This window comes from Gambusia affinis, linkage group LG22 (genome assembly GCF_019740435.1).
Source record: "Gambusia affinis linkage group LG22, SWU_Gaff_1.0, whole genome shotgun sequence".
Classification (NCBI taxonomy): Eukaryota; Metazoa; Chordata; class Actinopteri; order Cyprinodontiformes; family Poeciliidae; genus Gambusia; species Gambusia affinis.
Genome location: NC_057889.1, coordinates 12,837,518 through 12,861,192, shown reverse-complemented (window position 1 = coordinate 12,861,192; position 23,675 = coordinate 12,837,518). Strand labels below are relative to the sequence as shown.

The 23,675-nt window shown below is 38.3% G+C and overlaps 2 protein-coding genes across 2 annotated transcripts; both read right to left on the bottom strand.

Moving 5' to 3' along the window:
* Positions 1-7,020: 7,020 nt before the first annotated feature.
* On the bottom strand, positions 7,021-20,430 carry sec63 (SEC63 homolog, protein translocation regulator). The gene is made up of 20 exons (XM_044106844.1): positions 20,076-20,430; positions 19,362-19,461; positions 16,833-16,947; positions 16,568-16,680; positions 16,395-16,456; positions 15,629-15,687; positions 15,482-15,532; positions 15,277-15,385; positions 14,996-15,090; positions 14,081-14,213; positions 13,610-13,702; positions 13,374-13,519; positions 12,935-13,082; positions 12,714-12,796; positions 12,489-12,563; positions 12,232-12,390; positions 11,958-12,140; positions 11,675-11,875; positions 9,076-9,180; positions 7,021-8,101 (listed from the first exon to the last, which is right to left on the bottom strand). Exons 1-20 carry the CDS (start codon positions 20,197-20,199, stop codon positions 7,964-7,966), a joined length of 2,292 nt encoding a protein of 763 aa, XP_043962779.1. The 5' UTR covers positions 20,200-20,430; the 3' UTR covers positions 7,021-7,963.
* A 116-nt stretch (positions 20,431-20,546) lies between these two features.
* On the bottom strand, positions 20,547-23,117 carry iyd (iodotyrosine deiodinase). The gene is made up of 5 exons (XM_044107484.1): positions 22,762-23,117; positions 22,010-22,207; positions 21,735-21,894; positions 21,482-21,638; positions 20,547-21,325 (listed from the first exon to the last, which is right to left on the bottom strand). Exons 1-5 carry the CDS (start codon positions 22,952-22,954, stop codon positions 21,143-21,145), a joined length of 891 nt encoding a protein of 296 aa, XP_043963419.1. The 5' UTR covers positions 22,955-23,117; the 3' UTR covers positions 20,547-21,142.
* Between the last annotated feature and the right edge of the window lie 558 nt (positions 23,118-23,675).

The window sequence follows — 23,675 nt, the reverse complement described above, 5'->3', positions numbered from 1 at the left end:
TCTTCTGCTTTTGTTTTAACTACTGCATGCTGATATTGTTGTATTTCTAATAATAAAAAACCACAAGCAAAGAATCACAAAGGGCAAAAATAACACCTCAGGCAAGGCTCTGTTGTTCCCCTGCAAAGAAAACAGGCTCCACAATTGCTATTTTGTCTTACAGGTTACAAATGTCCTGCTCTTCTTTCTAACTGATGATGTTGTTTACATTTAAATGTAAATTATCAATAAAACTGAGGTTAAATTCTGAATTATTCTGGCAAACTATGTCTACTCTACAGCATAGAGTGGACGTAACAGTCTATCTATGTCTTCTCTATGAGACAGAGCTTCTTTAAAATCTGCGTGCAACTTAAGGAAACTTCATTTTAACAATCAGTTTCTGAGAATGTCTACATATGTATTAAAGTAGATCAATATTTAATGTTCTAACATTAGCCAGCTATAAATCTGCATATATATCAGATCAGCAATTCTTTAAGTTCCTTATGCTTGCAATAAGATAAAAGGTTAAAAGTTACTGCTGCTGTCAAAGAAGCAACTTTGTTGCCGTCAGGTATGTGTGTGTATGTGCATATTTAGTGATGTGTAGTGGAGCGGGGGTGAGTGTAGCTGTGTGGGGCCCTAAAGAAGGACATTACTCACTGCATCATTCAATACTAGAAACACTCCAGCTCTCAAGCTGCTCTACCACCAAAATTGATGACAATAAAATACATGGTTTAGAGATTTAAACTCCTGACTGTCTTTACAGGAAAATGGCCTGCATGCCAATTCTCCACTGACTGATACCGTAGGAGGCCTGTGAGTGTGTGTGTGCACAGCGAGGGCATCCATTAATCAGGATAGTAATTACACACTGAGATCCTACCATCAATCCTCAATCATTCCTGCCCCATTCCAGCACATCACATTACACATGGAGGCAGAACGGGCGAGAACAGATAATCATCTCCTAGTTAAAAATGGGCTAATATGAGAGGAGAGACCTCATTAACGGTGAGCAACAACAGCGGTGTTTTTGCAAGAGCAAATAAAATGTGCATCTCTCAGCTGCGACCTTGCACAATGCATCACAGGACCAAAGACTAATTTGTTTGTGGTTAATTAGGCAATTAAAGAAATCGGTGAACCTTTACACTAATCTTTTATTTTCACAATTAAAAGACATTGGTTTGTTTTAGCAAAGCGGAGAGCTAGAAGAGATGTCAGGAAGCCGTTGGTGTCACAGTCACAGCAATGCATCAACAGTTATTAGCATAAGTTAATCACTGGCTTCAGGGAAAAGAGATTAGCATCTTTCTGCACCTATGTGCAGGAAAAGGAAACAGCACATGTAAATGGTTCCCTGAATCTCACACACTCTCACACATATGTAACTAAAGTTTAATTATGCCCCGACTTGTAAACACTTCAAAATAAAAGCATATAATTTATGTAGCTGAATTTCAACTCTCAAATTCCCACTGTTGGATAAATACAATACTGATTTTTATTTTTTTTTTAGGATTTTTTTGTGCTTTCTAATCAGCGTAACATTGGAGCAGGCTCCCACTGCCCCCCTCTGAATTTTATTTACAGCAAAGGCAGGGTGTTGCTATGACAGCAGCCGATTAAATCAGACCCAGCTCCAAAAGTCACTCAAGAAGGTGTGAATAAATACAAGCATAAACAGGAACAAGCATTAAATTAAGTCAAAGTGAAGTCATAAGAAATAAAGATGTTTTTTATGTATATTAGTTGGTGCTGTATTGATGCAATCTCCTTACTTTGTATGCAGGCCTCAGGGTCTGGGCTTCTCAGTCTCTTCCTGAGCAGCTCTGACTCTGCCTCCAGGTCGACTAGGTGCCAGCAGCCCCGCCCCCGGCGGTCAAGGCGATCTAGACGCAGTCGCAAACGAACACCCTTGCCGAGGACGCTGGGAGGCAGCCAGGTCATGGGAGGTGAAGGAGGCGGAGCAGCCAGTTCCTGGTTGGAGTCGGTGGTAGTGAAATCACGGCCACCACGCAGTCTCATACCCTCACAGTGCACCAGGGAAGGACGACGCTCATCATACTGAATAAATGACGGAGGAAATAATAAAAATTCATTAAGGCTTCTACAAATTCATTTGAAAACCTTTCACTCCTTTATGTATTAATTAGTTTGACATCAAATAAAAAGATGAAGGACAGAAAATGAACAAATAAAAACAATGAGAATGAAAGATGGGAAAGAAGTTATTATAACAGCATGTGTTCAGAGGTCACAAACAAACGGGAGGCTAATGGTAGACAGAGTGTCGGAAACAATGTGTCTTTAGGACAAAAATAGTGAATGGAATTTGGGAATTTGGCGTCCAGGGAGCTGGTTAAAATTAACAAGCAAAGCTTTATTCTCCTTTTTATATGACAGAACAAAAGCAAGCAGGGATGGGAATGAGGAAATCAGAGAAAATATGAAGCCAAAATCCCATGCTGTAAGCAAATCTTATTTTCTGCTAATTATTATTTATTTTACCGAGGCCTGGGCGTTATCATCCTTAGAGCACTTTAAGGATAATCCTTTGCAATTTTAGCTTTTTCTGTCTTTCTTCAGGGTTAAATTGGATTTCTGTCATTGTTGTTGTGTAAATGTTCAAAGAGCTCTAACTTGTTTAATCACAGGACATAATTACATAAAACTTCTATATACGCATTTACACAAAAGCGTCAGACATTATCACCAAATAAAGCTTGATAAGAGAAAACGGAAAGCTATATTATCATGAAAAAATTATTTTGTGGAATTAGCAGATTTAAATTGCAGTCAGAGATAATAGTGCAATTATATTTTATGAATAAACACATCTCCATTCAACCACAGTTTTCTAACAATGTAATACTGAGTTCTAATTTAATTGTGCTCCACTCTGCTCTGCGCTGCTAGATTTTGCTACCTAACTTGGAATGCTAAGGTTAGCACACCCCACAACATTAGCTTAACAATTTGACACTGAAAGCACTCTTTTTTTTTTTACTTTACTGCTTCAGTTTTTATGGTTGTAATTTGTATTAACACAGAAAATACTGAGTTCTTCTGTTTCATTTGAGTTTAAGTGATTGTCTAATGTCACAACATGCTTGTGAATATCAGTGAATGCTGGTAGTCAATGACCCAATGCACTCTGCTGGGGTTCCTTGGATAGAAACATTTTTAAACTAATTTGAATAGTGAACTGAACTTAATGCACTGTTTGAACACTAAGACCAAATGGAGTGTATGTGTGGTTGAATTGAAATGACTTTTTTTTCCCGTAAAGTGCCTCAAGATGACATTTGTTGAGAGCTGGTGCTTCATAATAAACTGAATGGAACTGAATCGTTTTGACTGAATTAAGAAAGCAGACCGGTGACTTTTGAGTGGAGCGCTTTTTAAAGTGCTACTTGAAGTCACTCTACTTCTGCCATTTGCAGAGAAAACAAGCACAGTGATCGTCACTGCTTTGCATTGAAGGGCTTCACAGGCACAATCTCCTACTTCTTGTTAAGGAAGGCAGCCATTGGCTGTTCAATCACCTACCTAGTGCATCACTGTCTGCTAATGAAAACACAACATGTAAGACTAGATTATTCAATAAGACTGAATACAGAAATGTGGACTTGTTGGAAATTTTTTATGCAGCTTATAGGTTGTTAATCTGACAAACGAGCCTAACAACCACATATCAGTTGAAAATAAGTGAGTATATATAATCTAATCATAAGGTTTTAGACTATCTTTTGTCAGTCAGAAGCTGAAAGGTTCAATCAACTCACACCAAGAAATCTAATTATTTATTGGTCATTAGACATCATTAGATTTCTAATTTAATGATTAGAAATACATATATTTTACCAATATTTATTTTACTGGTAAAATAAATAAATTAAATATTTTTATAAAATATTATTTAGAAAACCACTTTACCAAGGCCTGGTAAAATAATGTTTTAATTTAAAATATTTATTAAAATGATCTTCTCCCTCAGTTCTTTGCTGTGATTGTGGAGGGTGCTGTGTACTGAAATTATGCAAACGTCAACTCGTAAAAAGCCCATACATTTCTACTGAATGGACTTAAAGCAGAGAAAACCAGTTGTGTCCATGTGCAAGTACTTGAATAGCACTGCATATGGCTTAATAAAATGATAATTGTTCACCTACTTAGATATGTAAAATCAATTGCCTGGATTAAAAAAAGCATAGTATTGCGTTGAATATAATGTCTTAAAATTAGTTTGCACGCAGCGGTGCATACATTAATCAGAAGCTCGGAGAATTGAAAACGATGACTTCAGTCTAACAAATACACACGGGAATAAAAAAGATTGCAAAGTAAGTTATTCCCCCCTTACATGTTTCTTAATGTAATTAATTTACATTACATGTAACGTGTCCTTCGACGTAAACAAAAATGCATCATGGCTTTGGTTCGACTATGCTGGTTTTATTCACCTTTCTCCATGTGGTTGATTATGGTCGAGGCTTCCGAGGCAGCGCACCGCAGGCCGGTGGGGTGAGGGGCTGTTAGTCGGAGCATGGAGCAGCAGGAGCCGCAAAAAGAGCGCAGGGCTCCCGGTCTGCCTGGCTGGATGAGCCCGGGTTCTCGTCCTCTGCAGATGCGCCAGGAAAGCTGCTGAAAGCCGGACCGGACTCTGTGTGGGCGGGAAACAAACCGTAGTGTCACCTTTCTACAAATAAAGATAACACGCAATGCGAAAGCGTTGACCAGAGTTGGTCTCACCTGGACGCAGGCTGATAAGTGTAAAACGATCGCTTATGGGAAGATTTTGGCGTGGCTGATTATCTTATCTTGCTCAAAAGCTGCATCGTCGTTTTCATCTTCCCAGAAAACAACTACAGAATCGAAGTGCTTCAGAGTTTTAAGTGGCTGAATTATACGGTTAATATGGTTCAGCAGGAGTATAATTTCCATTTTATCGTTACTCTTAGTTACAGAATGCCCTTCTTGGACAGACACCGAGTTGTTATCTAAAAAGGATATGTCAACCAAATTGTTTTATCTTGAAAAACTCACGTATAAATTTGCAAAACGTACCGAGAGGGAAATCCCACACCTGCGAAGCCGTTGAGCCCCCATTTATTTCCCTGTATGTGAGACATAATGAATTAAATACCAACCATAAATTAATTTCAGTAATTCAATTCAAAGAGTGAATCTAAATTATTAGACACAGAGAGATTGAGCCTTTATATTTGGGTTGATTGTGGATAATGGAATACAGTTAATAATTAAATGTCTGTCTTTGTAGAGTTATGAGTATTAGGTAATCAAAATACTCCCATTCAGAAATACAATGACACTCTCCTCTTTCCTAAAGTAGCTGACAGACTGTTGTTGGAATGTTTAGTGGAAGGAAAAAATTATGATTTAAACAGGTACTAATCTGTTTTTTGTTTTTCCTCCAGGGGGTCTTTTGTGGGTTCTAGTGTCCCTTATATGACAGTAGGCTGACAGGAAGGGGGGAAGGAAAGATGAGGGAAGACATGTGGCAAATGTCAGTCAGGTCAGGGAATCAAACCCACAACGGCCACGTCAAGGACTCAAGGCCTCCAAATGTGGGTTGCGCTATCCCCTACACCACCACAGCACATCCAGGTACTAATCTGTTGGTAACCCTGCCATTATATTTTAAACCCAATCTCCAACTGTACACAAGTCCAGTAGTTCAAAGAATATTTTCTAACACAAGGAAGTAAAGACCAGATCACAAGCAAACTCATTTAAAAGTTTTTATTTGAAATGATTTTAAATACAAATAATATATATATGTATATATATATATATATATATATATTCTTTTTCCCTCCCCATTTACAATGACAGCTTCTTTGTAAACAAAAGTGGCAGATCAATAGTCATTTGGGTAGTCGCTTGTCCAAACTGAGGCGGCCTGCGGGCCAATCACCTGGATGCGGTTGGTTTGTGGGAGGGATGGTGGAGCCTCATTGCAGCGTTTTGTTTAAATTTCCTCCCACGCAGCGCAATTCACTGATGCTACATTCTGTTGCAGAGGGAAGAGTATTTTTTTGGTTTACACCTGCTCTGACCTGTAACAAAATGGGGAATTGTCTAAGCACCTGTGCTCTAGTGACAGAGCATGGCCTTGAATATTTCAGAAATTCAGATCTCTCACGCTTAACATGGGAAAACCAAAATGCACTCTGGAAAAAAAATAAAATAAACAAATGCACAGATTTTCTTAGTGAAAGACTGTAAAAACTAAACCTGCAGAGTTACAGAGTTTACAAAACTGCATTAAGAAGCTTAGATTTTTCTTAAAACACCTACAAATAAGGATGAAAACACAACAAAACAAGTCTGAATACATGCTGTAGCTCAACTTCGACAAAAGAATAAAAAAGAAAACTTTAAATAAAAGACAGCTCCATTTGCTTTGCAATCCTCGAGTCTAAAAGCAAGAGTCAAAAGTAAGCTGGTTCTGCTTTATGGTAAGAAAAACGCTATTTAGTATGAAAGTAAATCAAATTCCAACAACCATTTGTTCAGTTGTGTGTGTGGTAGAAACATCACATTCAAACCTCTAAATATTTCACAAAAAAAAAAGGAAAATAACCAACTCCTCATGACAAGATGAGTGATATGTAGCCCCAACAATGTGGAGCTATATTTTACTCTAAATAAACAATTCAGATGTTTTTTACAGGGAAAATAAATCTGATCTGCTCATGGGAACCACCAGATGATGCATACGCTGTGATTCAGCAGATGTATTCATAAGGCCCGTATAGGACAATGACTTACACTGGAATGTGCTACAACTGTGGAAAGAAAACAAGAGGAAATCAAAGTAATGCATTACTCCAAAAAAAAGCCAGGAGTAAAGATCACTATCTTCGTCAATTCAAATGGCTGAAACCATTCTTTTTTTCTATGCACCGATCACGGTTTTTAGGATTCATACGAATAAGAAAAAAAAGGTACTTTGATAGAGGTAGTAGTTTTGAAGCATACAGACAAAAGAATTCAAAGATTATCCCCATTTTTACAAACCATTTCATTCTAAACGTTCAGATTTTTATTACAGTCAAACAAAAAGTGCAGCATGACTTTGAAATCTTTGTTTTGATGCACTTAATAATAGAGGGGAGAGAGTCCGATTTTAAGCATATGACCTGCTGAACCCTGACTGCTTGAGTGAAGTATTTCTACTTCCTCCCGTGACAAATGGAGAAAATTATAGGTCTTTAACACTGCAAGTTATTTCATTTGACTCGTTTGGAACCAACACACAAGTTCATTAAAAAAAAAAAGTACAAATGAAATACAGTTGTGATGCTGGAAAGAAAGGAAAATGGCAAAAATAAAAACTTGTGCAACCCCTGCACTCAAAAGAGGAAATGCTTCTTTAATATACGCCTCTGCAGATGAAGTGTACAACAGAAAGTTTCATAGGTGTGGAAAATATCGGCGCAGGATTTTAAAACCGAGAGAGAGAGAGTGGGGACAATGTCCTTACAGAATTCATTTGTTTCTGTTAGTTTTGCAAATGGATGCAGCTGTTATTTATCCGCCTCGAGGAAAAGAACCCATTTAATAATAATAGGTCCTTTAGTCCAAAGTATTTTTTTTTTGTTTTTTTTTTGTCTCTCATACCTGTACAAACACATACACTTTACACAGCACACACACTCACTTACTCACGCACTCAGGCCTGTTAGTATTCACAGAAATGTCCGTCTGCAGCGGACGATGAAACACAAAGTTTCTATAGAAAGGAGGGAGGTGGGAGCAGGCCCCGAGGGGTCACAGTTTACGACATTGTAAAAGTAAAATGGTGGCGGGTTCTGAGTGTAGAAATTCTCCTCAGTGATTTATTCATTCGTGTGTTTTTTGTTTATGGCAGGCACGGCTTCTCCTCGTCACTAGTGGATGAGCGGTCGCTCCGGGGGACGGCCCTGACGCGTTCACGTCCGCCCCGTCAGTCGTTGTCCTCGTCTTCGTCGTCGCTCTCCTCGATGCCGTCGCTGTCCTCCTGCTCCTCGTCCTCCTCCTCCGTGTCGGGGATGTCCCACTGTGGGTGGTTGTCCAGCATGGCCTTGGCCTCGTGGACCTCCAGCTAAAGAAAACACACAGAAAAAAAAGACAGCTTTTAAAATAAAATAAGAATACAGGAAACCAGTTTTCTTATCTAACCAGGCCCGTAGAAATAGTTTAACAATACATTTACGATAAAGAGAAACATGTCCCCACAGAAGTGTGTAGACTAATTCAAGTTTGTCTGCTCGTCCAGCCAGAATCCAAATACTCCGAACAGCCAGTAATATTCAAATACGGACAAAGGCAGCGCTTGTGTTAAAGTACAACTTTGACAGAACGGGATCAGCATTTATGGGAGCACAATGATTCTTGCTAATTACTCTTACTGTTGAAAACTTTTTACTTTTTAATGGGAAAAATATTGTACTTTTGATAGATTTCTTGATATACCAAATAATATGGGGGGAAAAAAATATTAAATATACTATTCACTTTTTTAATGCCCGTTATCTCCCCTTTATTTTTCATACACTTGTTAGCTTTTCCTGCAACATGCAAGTCACGGTTTTCAATAAACATGTCAGTAAAATATTAATAATACATAATAAAGTAATATTACATATAACAGATGTGGGAAAAAATTTGGATAACTTTTTTAAAGTCCCTACCTGTAATGTGCATGATACTAACAAGTAAATCAATAACCAACCCATATTTTATGATCAAGTTACAATGCTCTTTGGTGTTTAAATTTACATACATGACCCAATTATTATATATATAATACTTCATTTAAACAGATATCCAGTAGCAAATACCACCATCATTTTTTTTAGAATTGTAAAGAATTATATTAGTTTTTAATATATTTTTAATTGTTTGACAATATTCAATACCAGAGAAATGCTGTAGCATTTTGTTGTAATTCTTGCCTGTTTTAAATTGACAAAGAAAAAAACAGAAACTGAATAGATAATGTAGATTTGCTGTAAAATACAGCAGGAAAATTAAAAAAAACACACACTACAAACATATGAATAAACATCTCATCACCTTAAGTGGTTTGAACTGATCCAGACCCAGGTAGGAATCAGAACGAAGGATGACTGAGTACTGGTAGTTGCCTGCTTTGGATGGGGCTGGAAACTTTAGTTCCACCTGAAAAGCAAAATCAAAAGAAGAAACAAAGGTTGAAACACATTTAATTGAACTGGATACTGGTCAATTTTCAAATAACTACTGCTCTCCCAAAACAGAGACTAAAGAGACTTTAGAGAAGAACCGTGTCTAAGCAGGAAGCATCAAATGCCAAAGAAGGATGCGGTCATTTAAAGCAGACGTGATCGTTGACTAAATGGATTCTAAAATCAGATCTTAACTCTTCAAAATAAAATCAACCTCATTTCAAATGTCCAAAATGTTATTTACCAAAACCTCATTCAACTTAAATTTGTCACATAATTTAGAAAAAACAAAAAACCTGTAAGTTATAGGTTAAGAGGGACACTTCAAGATAAGCACAGAACCTCAGATTAAGTGCAAAAATATTCCAATATTTAAAACTGTAAATGATCTCCAACACACTGGAGACATGGATGACTCGATGCCTTGTTGTTGGAATTTCAAATCTACACTGGTGAGACTACTTGAATCGAGGCTAACCAACATGTTATGTTCCTTTAACTACTGGTCACAATCCGAAGCGGATGCACGTCCAACTTGTTGGCAGGTGATGGAACCAAATTTGGTCCAGGACACTCCCCTCACCTCTTTACTGGGTTCTTCCTCTACATTATCTCTTGATAAACCTGTAGTTAATCCAGGGATCTGTCACCGGTGTCGGATTAACTAGGCTAGGCTAATCTGGACTACTTAGGTGTAAGATCAGGTCAGTAACAACGTCAGTGTTTGCCGTTTTTCTGTTTAAAGCTCCACATTATCCAGCCACTTCTTCTAATCCTTTCCATTAAGAAAACATACAGAGGATTTGTAACCCACAGGTTGTTGTCCTCTGTACTTAGTCAGTCCGTTTCCAGCCGAGTTCCTATTTTGATGGTCGTCTTTTTCAAAAACAATCCGCCTAAAGTGTTTGTTTACAACTGGACGTGTTACTCGTCAACTCAGAAAAAAAAAAATATTGCTTTAAGATTATAATTTAACATTAAATGTGATTTTGCACAAGGCTGCAGCAAACTGAAGCTGAACAGTTTTTAAATGAAGTTTCCATAAAACCATCTTGTCATTTAGAGAGAGAAAGATGGCTCCACTGTAAAAGCTCACCTTACAAATGGTCTTCTAAAAAGGAGGGGGCAGCGATGTGTGTAATCAGAAATTAACCAACTCATGGTGATGACAGGCCTTGACTAGAAATATTACCAATTCTACATCAGGCTGTGATTAGCAACTTGTGCAAATACATACAGTAAACATCTAATTATCAGCACAATGAAGCTTTTCATTATTCATCGTGAGCGAGCCAGTCTGAGCTGCTGGAAACACATCTGCCACATACACAGAGCCTTAAATCCCACAATGCAGGCATAGGACAAACTATCGAGGTGACAGACTAATTGATTGGTACCCAGTGACCCGTCATGCATGAAAGGGGGCAGCTCCAGTAGCGACAGCTGGCCGCGCAGTGTTACACGGAGCCCTCATTAAGCTTTTACCTTCCTGTCAATCTGGGCTGTTGGTGGTGAAAACTGTTCTGTATAAACATACACAAACTCCTCAGAGGGAGCAATGCTGAGTGCAAAGGCCGGCCTAGCAACAGGATGTGAGGATATGTTGAGAACAGAAACAGAAACTACCGATGCACCGATCAGAAAGTTTGAGCAAAATAAGAAAAGAAAAAAAAAAAAAAAGAATCGCGATGAAGCGATTGTTGAAATAATTGTCAGCAATTTAGTAATCAAAAAAAGACCATTTGCAAAGAGAGGTGTGCAGAAAGAACATACATTTTGCACTTAAAATAAAAAATAAATAAAACTTTGTTTGTAAATATGTTCTACCCCAAACTCCTTATATTTTTGCTTCACTTGGTTCAAAATTTGTTTAAAAGAAATAAAAAGTCTTATTAGGCACCTTTTACTACCCAATTATTAATCGATTAATTAAAAAACAACAAACAGGTTAGCCCACACTGTATTGATGTTAACTCAAGCAGAAAAAGTTCATTTTCACATGTTAATGTTAGAAGTATTGTTTAGCTGTAGATGCATCCTTTGTGACAAATGATCAAGGAATACTATGTTAAAGTTATGTGAATGCATTTTAAACAAAATTTTTATTTTCTTATTTAACAAAAGAAATGAATTGTTTATCTGAATCTTTTAATGTATTTTCTAATATTGTACAACAAAGGCTTAAATGAAAAATCTTCAGAATGTGCCAATTTTGTGATCCGATTAATCATCAGAATTGTTAATAGATTAATCAATAACTAAGATAATCATTAATTGTAGCATAGATAATAATTTTCAAACCAAATGTGTGAGCTTAATATTAAGAACAATGCTATGTGATTAGCAAATTTGTTCTCTCCGCAGAATAAGTCACTCACATTTTGCACTTCCTACAACGTTATTTTGAAAACACCGCACTAATACTGAAAACAGTAGTGAGAAGAAAATGTGCAGAAGCACAGTCTCACCTCCTCTGAGTCTCTTAGTGTGCAGACGTGGTAGGGCATGGAGACGAGCGTCTGATCTCTGCGGTCGGCGATGTACAGCCACCACCACTCCTGCTTCTCCTCTGGGAAGTAAAGGCTGTAGACGGGGTGCGTCACCTTCGACTTCGTTTCCAGCAGCGCCCGCTCTCGCCGCTGGATGCTCTGCTGCAGCGCCTTCCACTCCTGAAAGGTAGGATGAAACAAAATTTAGTTGAAGGCAAGATCACGTTCCCTTATTTAGTGTCGATGAAAGCGTCACACTGACCTCCTCGTCGTCTCCGCCGCCCTCGTCGACTTCGGTGTCGCTTTGTTTGTCGCTCTCTTCGTCTCTTTCGCTGGGAGAATCCTTGTTAGTTTCGCCATCTTCCGACTCGCTGCCTTTATCTGAAGCTTCGTCGTCTTCTTCCTTCGTCACGGATGCTGCAGCTGATGTTGTAACTGCCATTTCCTGAGACATTGTAAACATTTCAGTAAACTGAAACAAGACAATATTCATTGTGACAAAGAATCGTATTCAGCCAAGATTTTAGGATACTTACGTTTCCTGCCACATTGCCATTAGCCTGCTTGCCTTTAACGGGAGCAGGCAACGCTTTCTTCTTGGTTAATTTCTTCTTCTTGGACTTGGCTGTCTTCTTGGCCCCTTTGTTCTTGCTCTGCCAAACTTTAGTTTTGGCTTTATTCGTGTCTCCCTGATTCTGAATTTAAGACGAGATTAAAAGTTGTCATTTATTTATGGTGGGATTTTAACAAACACTGACGTTTTGCATCTGCAGATGAAAAGATGGCAGGTTACCCTTATTGCTTCCTCTGTATTGGCTGTCTCCTCTCCCTGACATATTGATGCTTCCTGCTCCTTCTCAAACATATCCTGCAAACAATAAACAGTAGGACGACATAACACTTTTAAAGCCTTAAACATAGCAAACTGCACCCTCTACTGGTGACCAGAAGTGGTATACAAACCACAAAAAACATTTCTTTCTAATAAGTCTTCGCATTCCGCCAATGAAATACTTACTGCCATACGCTTCCTGGTTAGGGTGACTGTTACTGTGACGATTGAGCCCGCGGTGATGTTACTGCTATCCTCATCATCAAGGACTAGCAAACATAAAGAAAAAGGAGAATAGCAGCTAAACTTAACCGATCTACACTTAAAATGTCACATTTTCCACCCAGAAGCACGTTGAAGACCAGTTCCCATGAAGTAAATGTAGATGAAAAATTGTCCGGACTAACCCTGTAGCTTGATGCCCATGGTGATATGAGGGAAGCTGCCCAGAACAGCCATGACTTCGTCGTACTTCTCCTCCCCAAGGAAACGCAACATGCTGCGTCTGTCAGAGTCCTTCAGACTCACCAGGTCCTGCAGCGTCCGCACCTTATACTGCACAGGGACGCATCAGAGGACAGGAAGAGAACAAGTCCTTAGGGTTTCTGACTAAATAAATAACTCAAATCAACACAAATAGTAAACTACAAAATAATCAATAAACAGATGTTACTTCGATGCTAACTTTTTTGTTGTTGTTGAAGTAATCAAATATAATCCTTTTGGTTTTGTACTTCAAGCCTACTTTTGTCTACTGTCATCATAAATAATCTAATGCAAAAATAATAATAAAGCAGCCCATGACTTAGATTTGAGCAACTTTTCCTTTCCTGTGTTAGAGCCTACCTTCTTAGAAATGCAGTAGCGAAGGTGCTCCTCTTCAAAATGAGGCAGCTGCAGCAACGGTGACTTGGTCTCCTGCAGGCCCTGCACGATCATTTGGGTCAGCTTCATACAATTCTCAATGGTCACCAGTCTGGGCGCGGGGAAACCTAGAGACGAATAAGCAAGTGTGCACAGATTATTTCTAGCAGAAAGGAAACGGAGGCACCGTGATGCTGAGTAGGGGTTGCTGTGTGTACCTCCTCTGCTGTTAGCCATCATGGTGAGCTGACAGCCAACGTTAATCATCTCCTGAAGAAGAGCTGGACTCTTCCTCACCACAAATCTTTGATCTGGTGAAGAAATACAGAGAACATGTATAATCTTTAAGTGTATACCATTTTTACAATAAATCACATGTCAACAGCTTATTTCTCCATGTCTTGGATTTTTAAGAACTTTTCCTTCCTGTTTGAATTTCCTCCAGTTTATCAAACGCTCAGCAGCTCCTGGGGCTGTTTTAGTTCCTGGAACCCTCAAGACGTCATTCTCAAACACCTCTGCTACGCCAGAGACCTTTATAAACATATGCTTGCAATACCTAAAATTATATTTTCAAAACTACACCACCACAAAAAGGGCTGCAAACAAGAAGCTTCACGAGTATTTGAATTTAAAAGAACAGTGGACGAACTGAAGATTTAAAATGTAATTCAACTGATCAGTCCTACCTTCCTCTAAATTCTCCGACACCTCCATGCGGGCCAGATGTGAGAGCACCAACACCCTGGCCTTGAAGCTGTACGGATAACAGAATGGAGGCTCTTTCTTCTTCACGTTGATATTCCCTAATTCACGGATCAACTGCAACAAATGCACAGGCAAAACATACTGAATCCTAGGTAAATTCCTTGAGGTAAATATTAAATTGTAGAGATTTGCTTGGCTAAAATGTGGTATAAAGATTCTGAGGGGGTCTCACTTCCCACTGTACATGAATATTTAGGTATATTCTCAATTCTTAACCTCTTAATTGATCATTTTAGTGATTACAGTCTGTCTCTTTCTCAAACAAGTAAACATGATGTTTATGTTGGTGTTATTTCCTGGACTGAGGAAGAACAAAAATTCAGAGCAACAGAGATTCATATTATTCTTTATGGATTACTGTAGAACTATCGGATGAATACACATTTTCAATATTCCTTTTTAATAAATCACATTCCAAACTTTAATCCTCATCATAAACAAAAATCCACAGATCTTTCCAGTTTCTAACCCTTAAAATGCCAGTTTGAAGTTTTTTTTGGCTGTATTCTTTTCAGATTATCCAACACTGAAATTGTCTTGTATTTATAATAATATGATTTTCTTTCTTCTTTCCATATGCAAATTGGTAATTTGGCAGATCATTGCAAGAACATAGGGAAGAAGAGGCATTTTTAAATGGGAACCAGAAGCACACAAAAAGGTGACGGGACACAGAGAGCTCCGTGTATTTTAACAGGCATGAGGAAGTGCCAAAGCAAGTAAAAGTTTATTTCTTCTGCACAAAGCTAAAACGAAAATAACACTAAAGTTCTGCTCAGAGACCAAAAAAAACTTTCCTGACTGTCTTTGAATCTCCAGAAAAGATGCGTTTCTACCTGCGGCACTTCCATGTTGTCTGTGGGTCTTATGGTTGCCTCCTTATTGCTGCGAGGGTCAAATTCACAGGCTGCAGTCAGGACCATGGTTAATCCTGGATGACACAAAAATGCTATTATGTGACACACCTGAAGTGAAATGTTAAAAGATCTACCAACAAAATACAAGAGCCTCAAAATTAAAAATAAAAATAATAATAATAAGATATATATATATATATATATATGTGTGTGTGTGTGTGTGTGTGTGTGAAAATACTTTCAGTCGAGATTAAACTCACGTTTCATGTTCATGTTTGGTGTTTTGTATATAAAATGCATAAAAAGTTGTGTGGTGCTGATGAGGATCTGGTCTCCACTGTATCGGATTGAGCGGTACCACCACGTGCCCTAAAGCAAGCAGGCAAAAATGAAGCCAATCAAATTAGGAGAACATCATAGTTGGTACAAAACCTGATTTAAAAAGAAATTGTGCTTAAAGCTTACCACAACTACAGGAAGAATGACCATGAAGGCAAGGCCATAGACTAACAACACCTGGAGAAAAAGAAATCTCTCTATTAGTGTAGGTCCTTGTGTGGCATCTAGATGAATGGAATAAAAAAGTGTTATGTCTAGCTATAAAATTTATACCAGCATAGAGTTCTTCTGGTCCACAATCCAGGCAGGCAAGGCGATACCAAAGCTGGTGACTGGAAGAGGAGAGAGAAAATGGACCAAAGCAGAAAAAAGGTTTTTTTGTGTGTTTTTTACACCTCCTCCCAGGTTTATTTTCAAAACCACTATGAAGTTAAAGCTGAAGTTTGTCTAGTACATTTTTTATGGAATCATTGTTAATGGAAAAGCATAACCCAACATTTAACTGGTTAAATATTGGGCTTGTTTTTGTTAGTGTGCAAATTTTGGGCAGTCAGCCATTCCCACTTAACTTTATTCTATCTTAATTTAATCAAATTGTGAAAATGATGTTACTATCGAAGTGAATCAATAGTGCATTTAAACCATAATGCATGTAATTAATAAATAAGAACTTGTTAAATTGCGTTGGAATGCTCCAGTCTATTATTTGAGGATTTCACTAATGACCAAATTATTTACAGTTCAACCTCATATGTAATATTATGCAAGTATTATTAAAAATCTCTTTAATACAAGACCTAATGCCAAGCGCTTCCCCTTATTTTCATGCTGGAGGAGGCAGTTAATCCATATGTTTTCAGTTTTAAAAAGCTTGCTATTTTCACTGTACATTTAGTGGTATGGCATAAAATAAAAAGGGTTCGTTATAAACAAATAAAACAACTTCTGGAGGAAATGCACCAACCAGGAGTTTTCTAAAGTAGTGGGTATCGGTAGAGCAACGCAAAGGTTGGGGTCGACACAGGTAGCTTTAACTTACCTCCTGGACCATCTGGGTTGCCGTACATTTCCCAGTTCTGACGCGACTGTTCATTGGTTAAACTGCAGAAACAAACAAACGACAGAACATGTTCAACAAATACAAAAACACTGACAATGTTGATCTGACTACATCACCAAGTAATTAAATAAATTTGAAAGAAACCCACTTACGCAGCATAGGCTTTGGCAATTCTCATAAACATGACGTCATCGCCACCTTTGTCAGGGTGGTACTTGAGTGACAGTAGATGATACTGCTTCTTTATTGCTTGCACCTTCGCACCCTGGAGTCAAGAACACAATCACACCAACGAGTTCACATCAAGATGTTCACTTCTCAAGACAAACCTAGGTATGATTTTCTGGATGCTGCACAACTCTCTAACCATTAAAGTGATTGTGAAAAAGACAAACTAATTGTTTGGATGGGATTTACCGGTTCCAAGTTGAGGACTTCATAAGGGTTGTACTCCTGGTAATCCCTGTCCAGCTTGGATACCTTGTAGGCTAGCAGAAGGAATACAGCCCACCCAAAAAGCAAGGCCACTTTTCTAAAAAAAAAAAAAAGGATCAAACACAAATCACTCATCAATGCCTTGTTTATTCCAAGAAAGAATAAGCATGGTTCTCTTTTTTTCATGCTGTTGCAATAGAAAGATGGAAACTAGAGTGGTGAAATGCTTAAAAAGGGTAGTAACAATTGTGAGAATTTAGGTAAGAATTTTTTTTATTTTACAGTTTTAGTCAAGCTGTACGATACTTTATTTGTCACTCAATTGTTCACCCTGTCAATATTTGAATAAATAACTGAATCTCCATTGGTGGCTGAAAGAATCCTAAAGATCACTACAAATCCCCAACTGGTCTTTTATCTTTCTGGATAATACAAACGTAATCTGGCCACTAGAGATGTGCTCTCGTCTTCTGAGAAAATAGGAAAATAAATATCTTTCCTTTTCACTCACGGGTCCAGATATTAATGGAGAAAACTGATCCATTTTGGATCAAAGCTAACAAACAGTCTTGAGACCAAACTGAGCAGCTGCTCTAAGCTTATAAAGACGCAATTTAGCAGATAATACATTGGAGAGTGACAAAGAAAACAAAATGAGCACATGTATGTGTAAGAGCACCGCTTCTGAATTCAACAGACCTGCTACAAAAATTTGTTTTTCAACTCAAAGTCACTCCTTAACATCCCTAGCAGCAAATTTCCCATCAGAGACTAAACCTGTGATCAGGAAATAGAAATAGAAAACTAATTACAATCGATTCATCCCTACTGAGCAGAAGATAACAAAAGTTCTGGCATCCTTACTGCTTTGTCATTTACAGATTAATGTTGAACTTAATGCCATGACAATGGCAAAAGAAAGAAAATATATGCCCAGAATCTGTTGCCATAACAACGGATCACTAGTTTACACCAGCTCAGATGGCACAAATACGCAAAATGTTTTCCTATAGAGATTGTGAAACAGTGATGAGAAGTGATGCCACTTTTCAATTTGAAGAAACAGACAAGCATGCCGTAAATCTTCATCAGCACTCATGAAAGCTGCACAACAGCAATATTGCTGCTAAACATAGTAATGATGACATTAGTCATGTTGTTCTCGTGTCTTTTGACGTCTCCAACTCTCTCTGTGGCCACATTGGAAGCTGTCATTTGTGAGAATATGACTTCATCCACCAGGCCACAGAGCTTATTGGCATGCAAAATTTAACTGATTACAACAGTCGGCTATGATAGCTCAATCAATTTTGTATCTAGTGATACTGTAATGAGAAGCTATTTGGAAACATGCAGGCCGAATCAGTGTCCCACAAAAATCCTAAAAACCAAATATTAGATTTTAGAGGGTAAACAGAATGGGACTGTAACGACAGAGGAAAAGTTTAATGTGGGCGGCAGAAGACAAATTGTTGAGAAGCTGCTATAAAAGCTCACAGAGATTAAACATAAACAGCTCTGAGAAAACATGGGGAGAAGAGGAGTAGTGGACATGTCAGGAAACAAAACATGTTTAGAGAGACAGCAAACATCACCAAGAGATTTAAACAAAATAAAAGGTCATTCATAAAATTCCCCCTCGGCGAGCTGCCTACATCATGTAACTCCTGACCTTTTAACACACATCAAAAAATACCGACACACTGAGAAAACGGCACAGAACAACATTCACACACACTAGTTATTAGGGAGAATATTTGTATAATTGTGGAGTGTAAAAGTCGTAGAATGGGTACTTAGTAAAATGTCACCAGCTGTGGAGAAAATGCATTTAGCACAAAAAAAAAAATCTCCAGCGGGTGGTCGGCCGTGATAAGAGAGAATGATTTCTTAAAGGAACAAAAAGGCATTTTCAGAACCTGGCTTTTCATTTTTCGGTAGCTGTATTGCACAGTAATAGAAAAACACACACTTCATCCGATCATATGCAGGTCTTTAGAAAAAAAAGACAACACCATGGTCCAACAAAGGATATTTTACAGATATTTTACTTTATATCAACAAATCATCACTTAGAACTAAATAGAAAAAAATAAAAACTGACTGACTGAAAAACATCTGATGTTATACAGACAAGAGAAAAAGGACAACATTTTTTCTTAAGGGCGGTGATGAGGTTTCCAAGGTGGAGATTCAGAAAAGTAAGGTCTTAAAGTATTAGACCTCTACCAGAACTGAATATGTTTGATCCAAATGTAAGACAGAGGTTCCCCTCCTGTAAGTGTTGCTTGGATTTTCATGCATGAGAACTTTCCTCCCCACATAGTTACTGTCACATGTGACTGAAGTTCACAGCAAAAGCAAGTAAATTGATCTGATGAGCCAAATGCTCCAAAATGTGGCCATAGTGCTACAAAATGCTTCCATAAACCAATCAGAAATGGTGTCCTGCAGTGAGTCAGGCTTTTAGCTCATCTTAAAAACGGTCAAAGCCAGCTGGTCTGCACTCACTTTAGTGTCGGGATGATGCTCTGCTGAGACTTCATCAGCCTGAGCCGATACCACAGGCACCGGCCATGTACCCTCCTCAAGCTCTTCAGACGCAGTTGTTCTGAAAGGAAGATGGAGAAGGAGCAGTTACGGACACATCAGCACTATCTGAATGACAACACTGCATGACCTACATCAGTTAGATAACAAAAAGAGGGGAAATGTTAAACACAGAGGCATAGGTAAGATTTAATTTAACAGAATGGATCATTTTAGGCATCAATATACAAGGACTGCAACACAGCAACAAGCTGGTGAGCTTTGTCAGATTTGGTTACATCAGAACATCTCTGGTGTATACAAACAGATAGCAGGAGTAAGACTTTTAAAAAGACAAACTTGAGATGCTGAAAAATCAACACTACTACTAAATTGCAGCTTTATATTAAATAAGGAATTGGCTTCATGATTACATCCAAACCCGGGCTATAAAGTCAGGTGTTTGGATGCCAAAACAGACAGAAAAAAAAGACATGTGCATCATATTTCTGACGTTTGTTAACTTCTGTTTGCACAATGGTATATTTCCTGGCTGTGAAAATAAGAAAATCTCAATTAATTATTTTATTTTTTTTACAAGTTGATATGTTTCCATAGCTTTTAGTAATCGTCCAGGCAGGGTTACTAGGTTAATGAGCGATATAACGTAACAGAGAGCCAACCACCGGGCCTTACCAGCATTCTGATCCCGGGGCCACAGGTAATATGTGGCCGGGATCACAATAAGTCCGACGAAGGACGTGAGAAAATAGAAAAACGTATTGCCGCTGTCATCGTACTGGAACTGTTGTCCGGCCATTTTGAAGCGGCGCTGGGGTCGCCCTTGTTCCCCACCGTTGCGTGTTTGTCCCCCTCAGAGCTCCAAAATGTAACAGACTTTAGGTTGTCTAGCCTGCTAGCATCCAGCCGAGAGAGCTCGATGCCTCGGTGTACGTGGTGTACGCCTGCGCAATGAGGCTTCTCTTCTTCTCTTCAGGAAGGGCAGGACACACACAACGACAGCGCATTGGTGCCCCCCACAGGTCCCTGTTTAAAGGTTGGGCGCTGTCCTATATTTTGGTTAAATGTGTCTGGTTTAAGTACAAACAGTAAAATAAAATTTTATGCACAGCTTGAAATAGCTTTTAAATGTTAAGGTACAGAAGATGGATGGAAAATAATTATTTATTTCAACCCAAATTTTACATATTTAGTGAGCCAACACCAATTTATCTTTTCAACCCACTCTTTGGTAGCATTTGGCAGCAGTGTTAAACATTTATTTCATTTTACCACAGTATTGCCTTGACGTAGTTTCAAATGAGCAAGCAATAATGGTTTAGAACTTTAGAAAACAGAATTGCTAGCCGATGTTTTAAGAATCACAGGGTTAAGTGTTACACCTACTGAACATACAACTGCATTGTTATTTTAAGGACAGATTTAATTAGCAAAAATTGGGAATATAACAAAAATATCAGCATTCACACTTTTTACTTACTGCTTTATTAAAAAACAAAATAGAAGAGCAATACCATACAGTTTCCTACATAAGATGACTGAGAGTATTCTTGAGTGGAGAATATACATCAACATTAATACACTTTTATTTGTACCATTTAAACTACTGTGGATACAAAAAATACCAACTAAAACCAATTTTATTTTTTCTTTGCAGCCATAAGTAATTTTAGAATTTTAAAAGCATTTGTTCTTCAAAAGCCATTTGAACACTTTTCCACATTTTATATTCTCTGATTTGTTCAGATGGCCACCATGATCTCCTCTAGATTCTTCCGTTTCAAATCTGGCACAGTGGCGTCAGCTGCAGGATAACCAACAGGAAGCAGCATCAGCAGCTTCTCGTTGACCGGCCGCTTGAGGAGGAGCCTGAGCTGAGGGCCACAGTTTAGGGGCGTCGTTGTGACGGTTACTAGGCCCACATTCTGACAGACAGAAAATCAGATACATTGTTTGAGATTATACTGTGTTTTTGGAAAAATGTTTAGAGAATGTAATTGTGCATTTGGAAAATAATTAAATAAACGTTTTCATTTCATTTAGCGTCATTTGTATTTCATGGAATATTTTGTATTTCTAACCTGCAAAGCAGCCAGGAGGATTCCACAAGATATAGAGACACTGATTTCATTGTAATAGTGGGTCTTTTTCTTGCCATTTAGTAGAATCCCATGAGTCTGTTTAAAAATGAGAATCAGGTATGGAGCAACATCCAAATATTCCTTAATCCAGTTTGTCCTGTATTGCAAAAACAAGCATGATTTATGTGGCATATCTTGTCCTTTTAATCATAATCATAATGGTAAAAAATGTGGAGTAAGTAAATATGTTCACCTTAGCCTGGCCAAATCATGGACCCACTTATCTCCCATCCTCTGTCGGTAGTTCACCTCCTCTTCTTCTTCCACAATAAGTCTGATCTTGTGCTTTGTGTCCAGATCTGACACTACAACAAACGTCCAGGGCTCTGTGTGAGCACCACTTGGAGCTGTCCCTAAACAGAGTCAGAACACATTAAAAAACAAACTGATGGGATTTTAAAATCCCAGTTATGATGGCCTTTGTTGATCCTCAAATGCAGTAAAAAGCCAAACTGATATGTTCCGTGCCTGCAGTGAGGATGACCCTATCGATGACTTCTCGTGGGACTGGCTCGGGGCTGATGAATCTGACAGATCTCCTCTGGTTCATCAAGGAGTAAAAATCCTTGGACCTCTGCAGCATGGTCTCCTCCGGGTAGAGCTGTGGTGAATACGGAACATGTGCAAGGTCTTCCTCTTCGTTGTTCTCCACCCATTCATCGTCATCTAAAACGATGTCAAAGAAATGAAACGTGATGCATATGACATTCATTTGTTAATCAAGAAATCTAAATAAACAAGGAGACAGAGCCAACATATAGTCTGCCGCAACAAGGCACAGAGCTCTGAAGTCCTGGAGCTGTATAAACTTTAATTAACTAGCTATAGTCGGTTGGAACTAGTATCAAGAGTTCCAATTGATACCAGCTATCATATACTCAATGTGTTATTCAAAGTAGTTTAAAAAGTTTATGCCTAAGGAAATCCAGTAGATTCCATTGATGCATGGGTACTTTTCAACCTGGGAGATGTAATGTGGATTGGATTTATGCATAACGTATGAAGGTTTTAAACACAAGAAACGTCCCCGTGCTTGTTTAGCTCATTATTTATGTTTTGGTTTGTTAATGTGACTGTTTGTGTTGTATGTCCATTTTTAATTATTGCTTGTTTTTTTATTATTATTTTAATTTATGTAAAGCCTTTTGCATCCGACGCAAGCATGCAAAACATAAAAATCCTATTTTTCTTTGACTAGTAAAAAGGAAACTGGAATTTACCTCCTCGTGTTATTTCTGTGTCATCCTGCAAGTCCTGATCCACCCAGGGCCTGAACTCCTTTTTCGTGGTCCCCTTGGTTTGCCCTGCTACTCTCGGACTGGTTTCTGGTGCCCGAGATTTCAGAAACAAAAAGCCGGCCACCATGCACAGGACCAGAGCGAGGATGGGTGTGAGTTCAGACAGGAGAGCCATGACTGACTGAGCAGCTGCCAGTAGGAGTGGAACTACTGCACCTTTGCTAAGTGCAAATCTTGTGTTATAAAACACTGCTCTGTTATCTGAAGTGGGCCTTTATGCTGAGTCAGAACATGGGAAAAGGCACAAGAGCTTGGCACCCTGTTGAAGTAGAAAAACATTTCCAAGGTTCACCAGGTCATGAAAAAAAAAAAAAAGTCTGCTAGTTTAAGTTTCAAAGTCCTGTACCGAGGTTAATATTCCACTTTGTTCTCCCTGTGCTACAAGCTGAATAGTGCATGCAAATTCAAACACTTAACAAAAACCTTCAATAAAATATTCAGTTTCATGGAGCAAATTAAAAAAAGGTGATTGGGATAATTTTTCTGTTATATTTTTTCTGTTATATTTTTTGATCGGTTCTGAAACAAACAGATTTGGAGCTAAAAAGAGGTGTGTTCAAATTCAAATACAACTGCCTTTGGATCTGTCAGTGTGATTGAATTGAATTGAATCTAATTGATTTGGGGGTTTTTTGTAAAAGGGTCTTGAGATATTTATTGTGAATTGGTAGTGTATAAATAAACTAAACTGTATTGGAAAAAAAATTCTAGCTTTTTGAACAATACACTTTGAATAAGTGTTGTTTATGGAACACACTGAAGTCTGGTTTTGAGAAAAGATTTGTGGTATTTAGAACAAAATGAAAACAAAAGATTTAGAAATGTGGTTGATAATA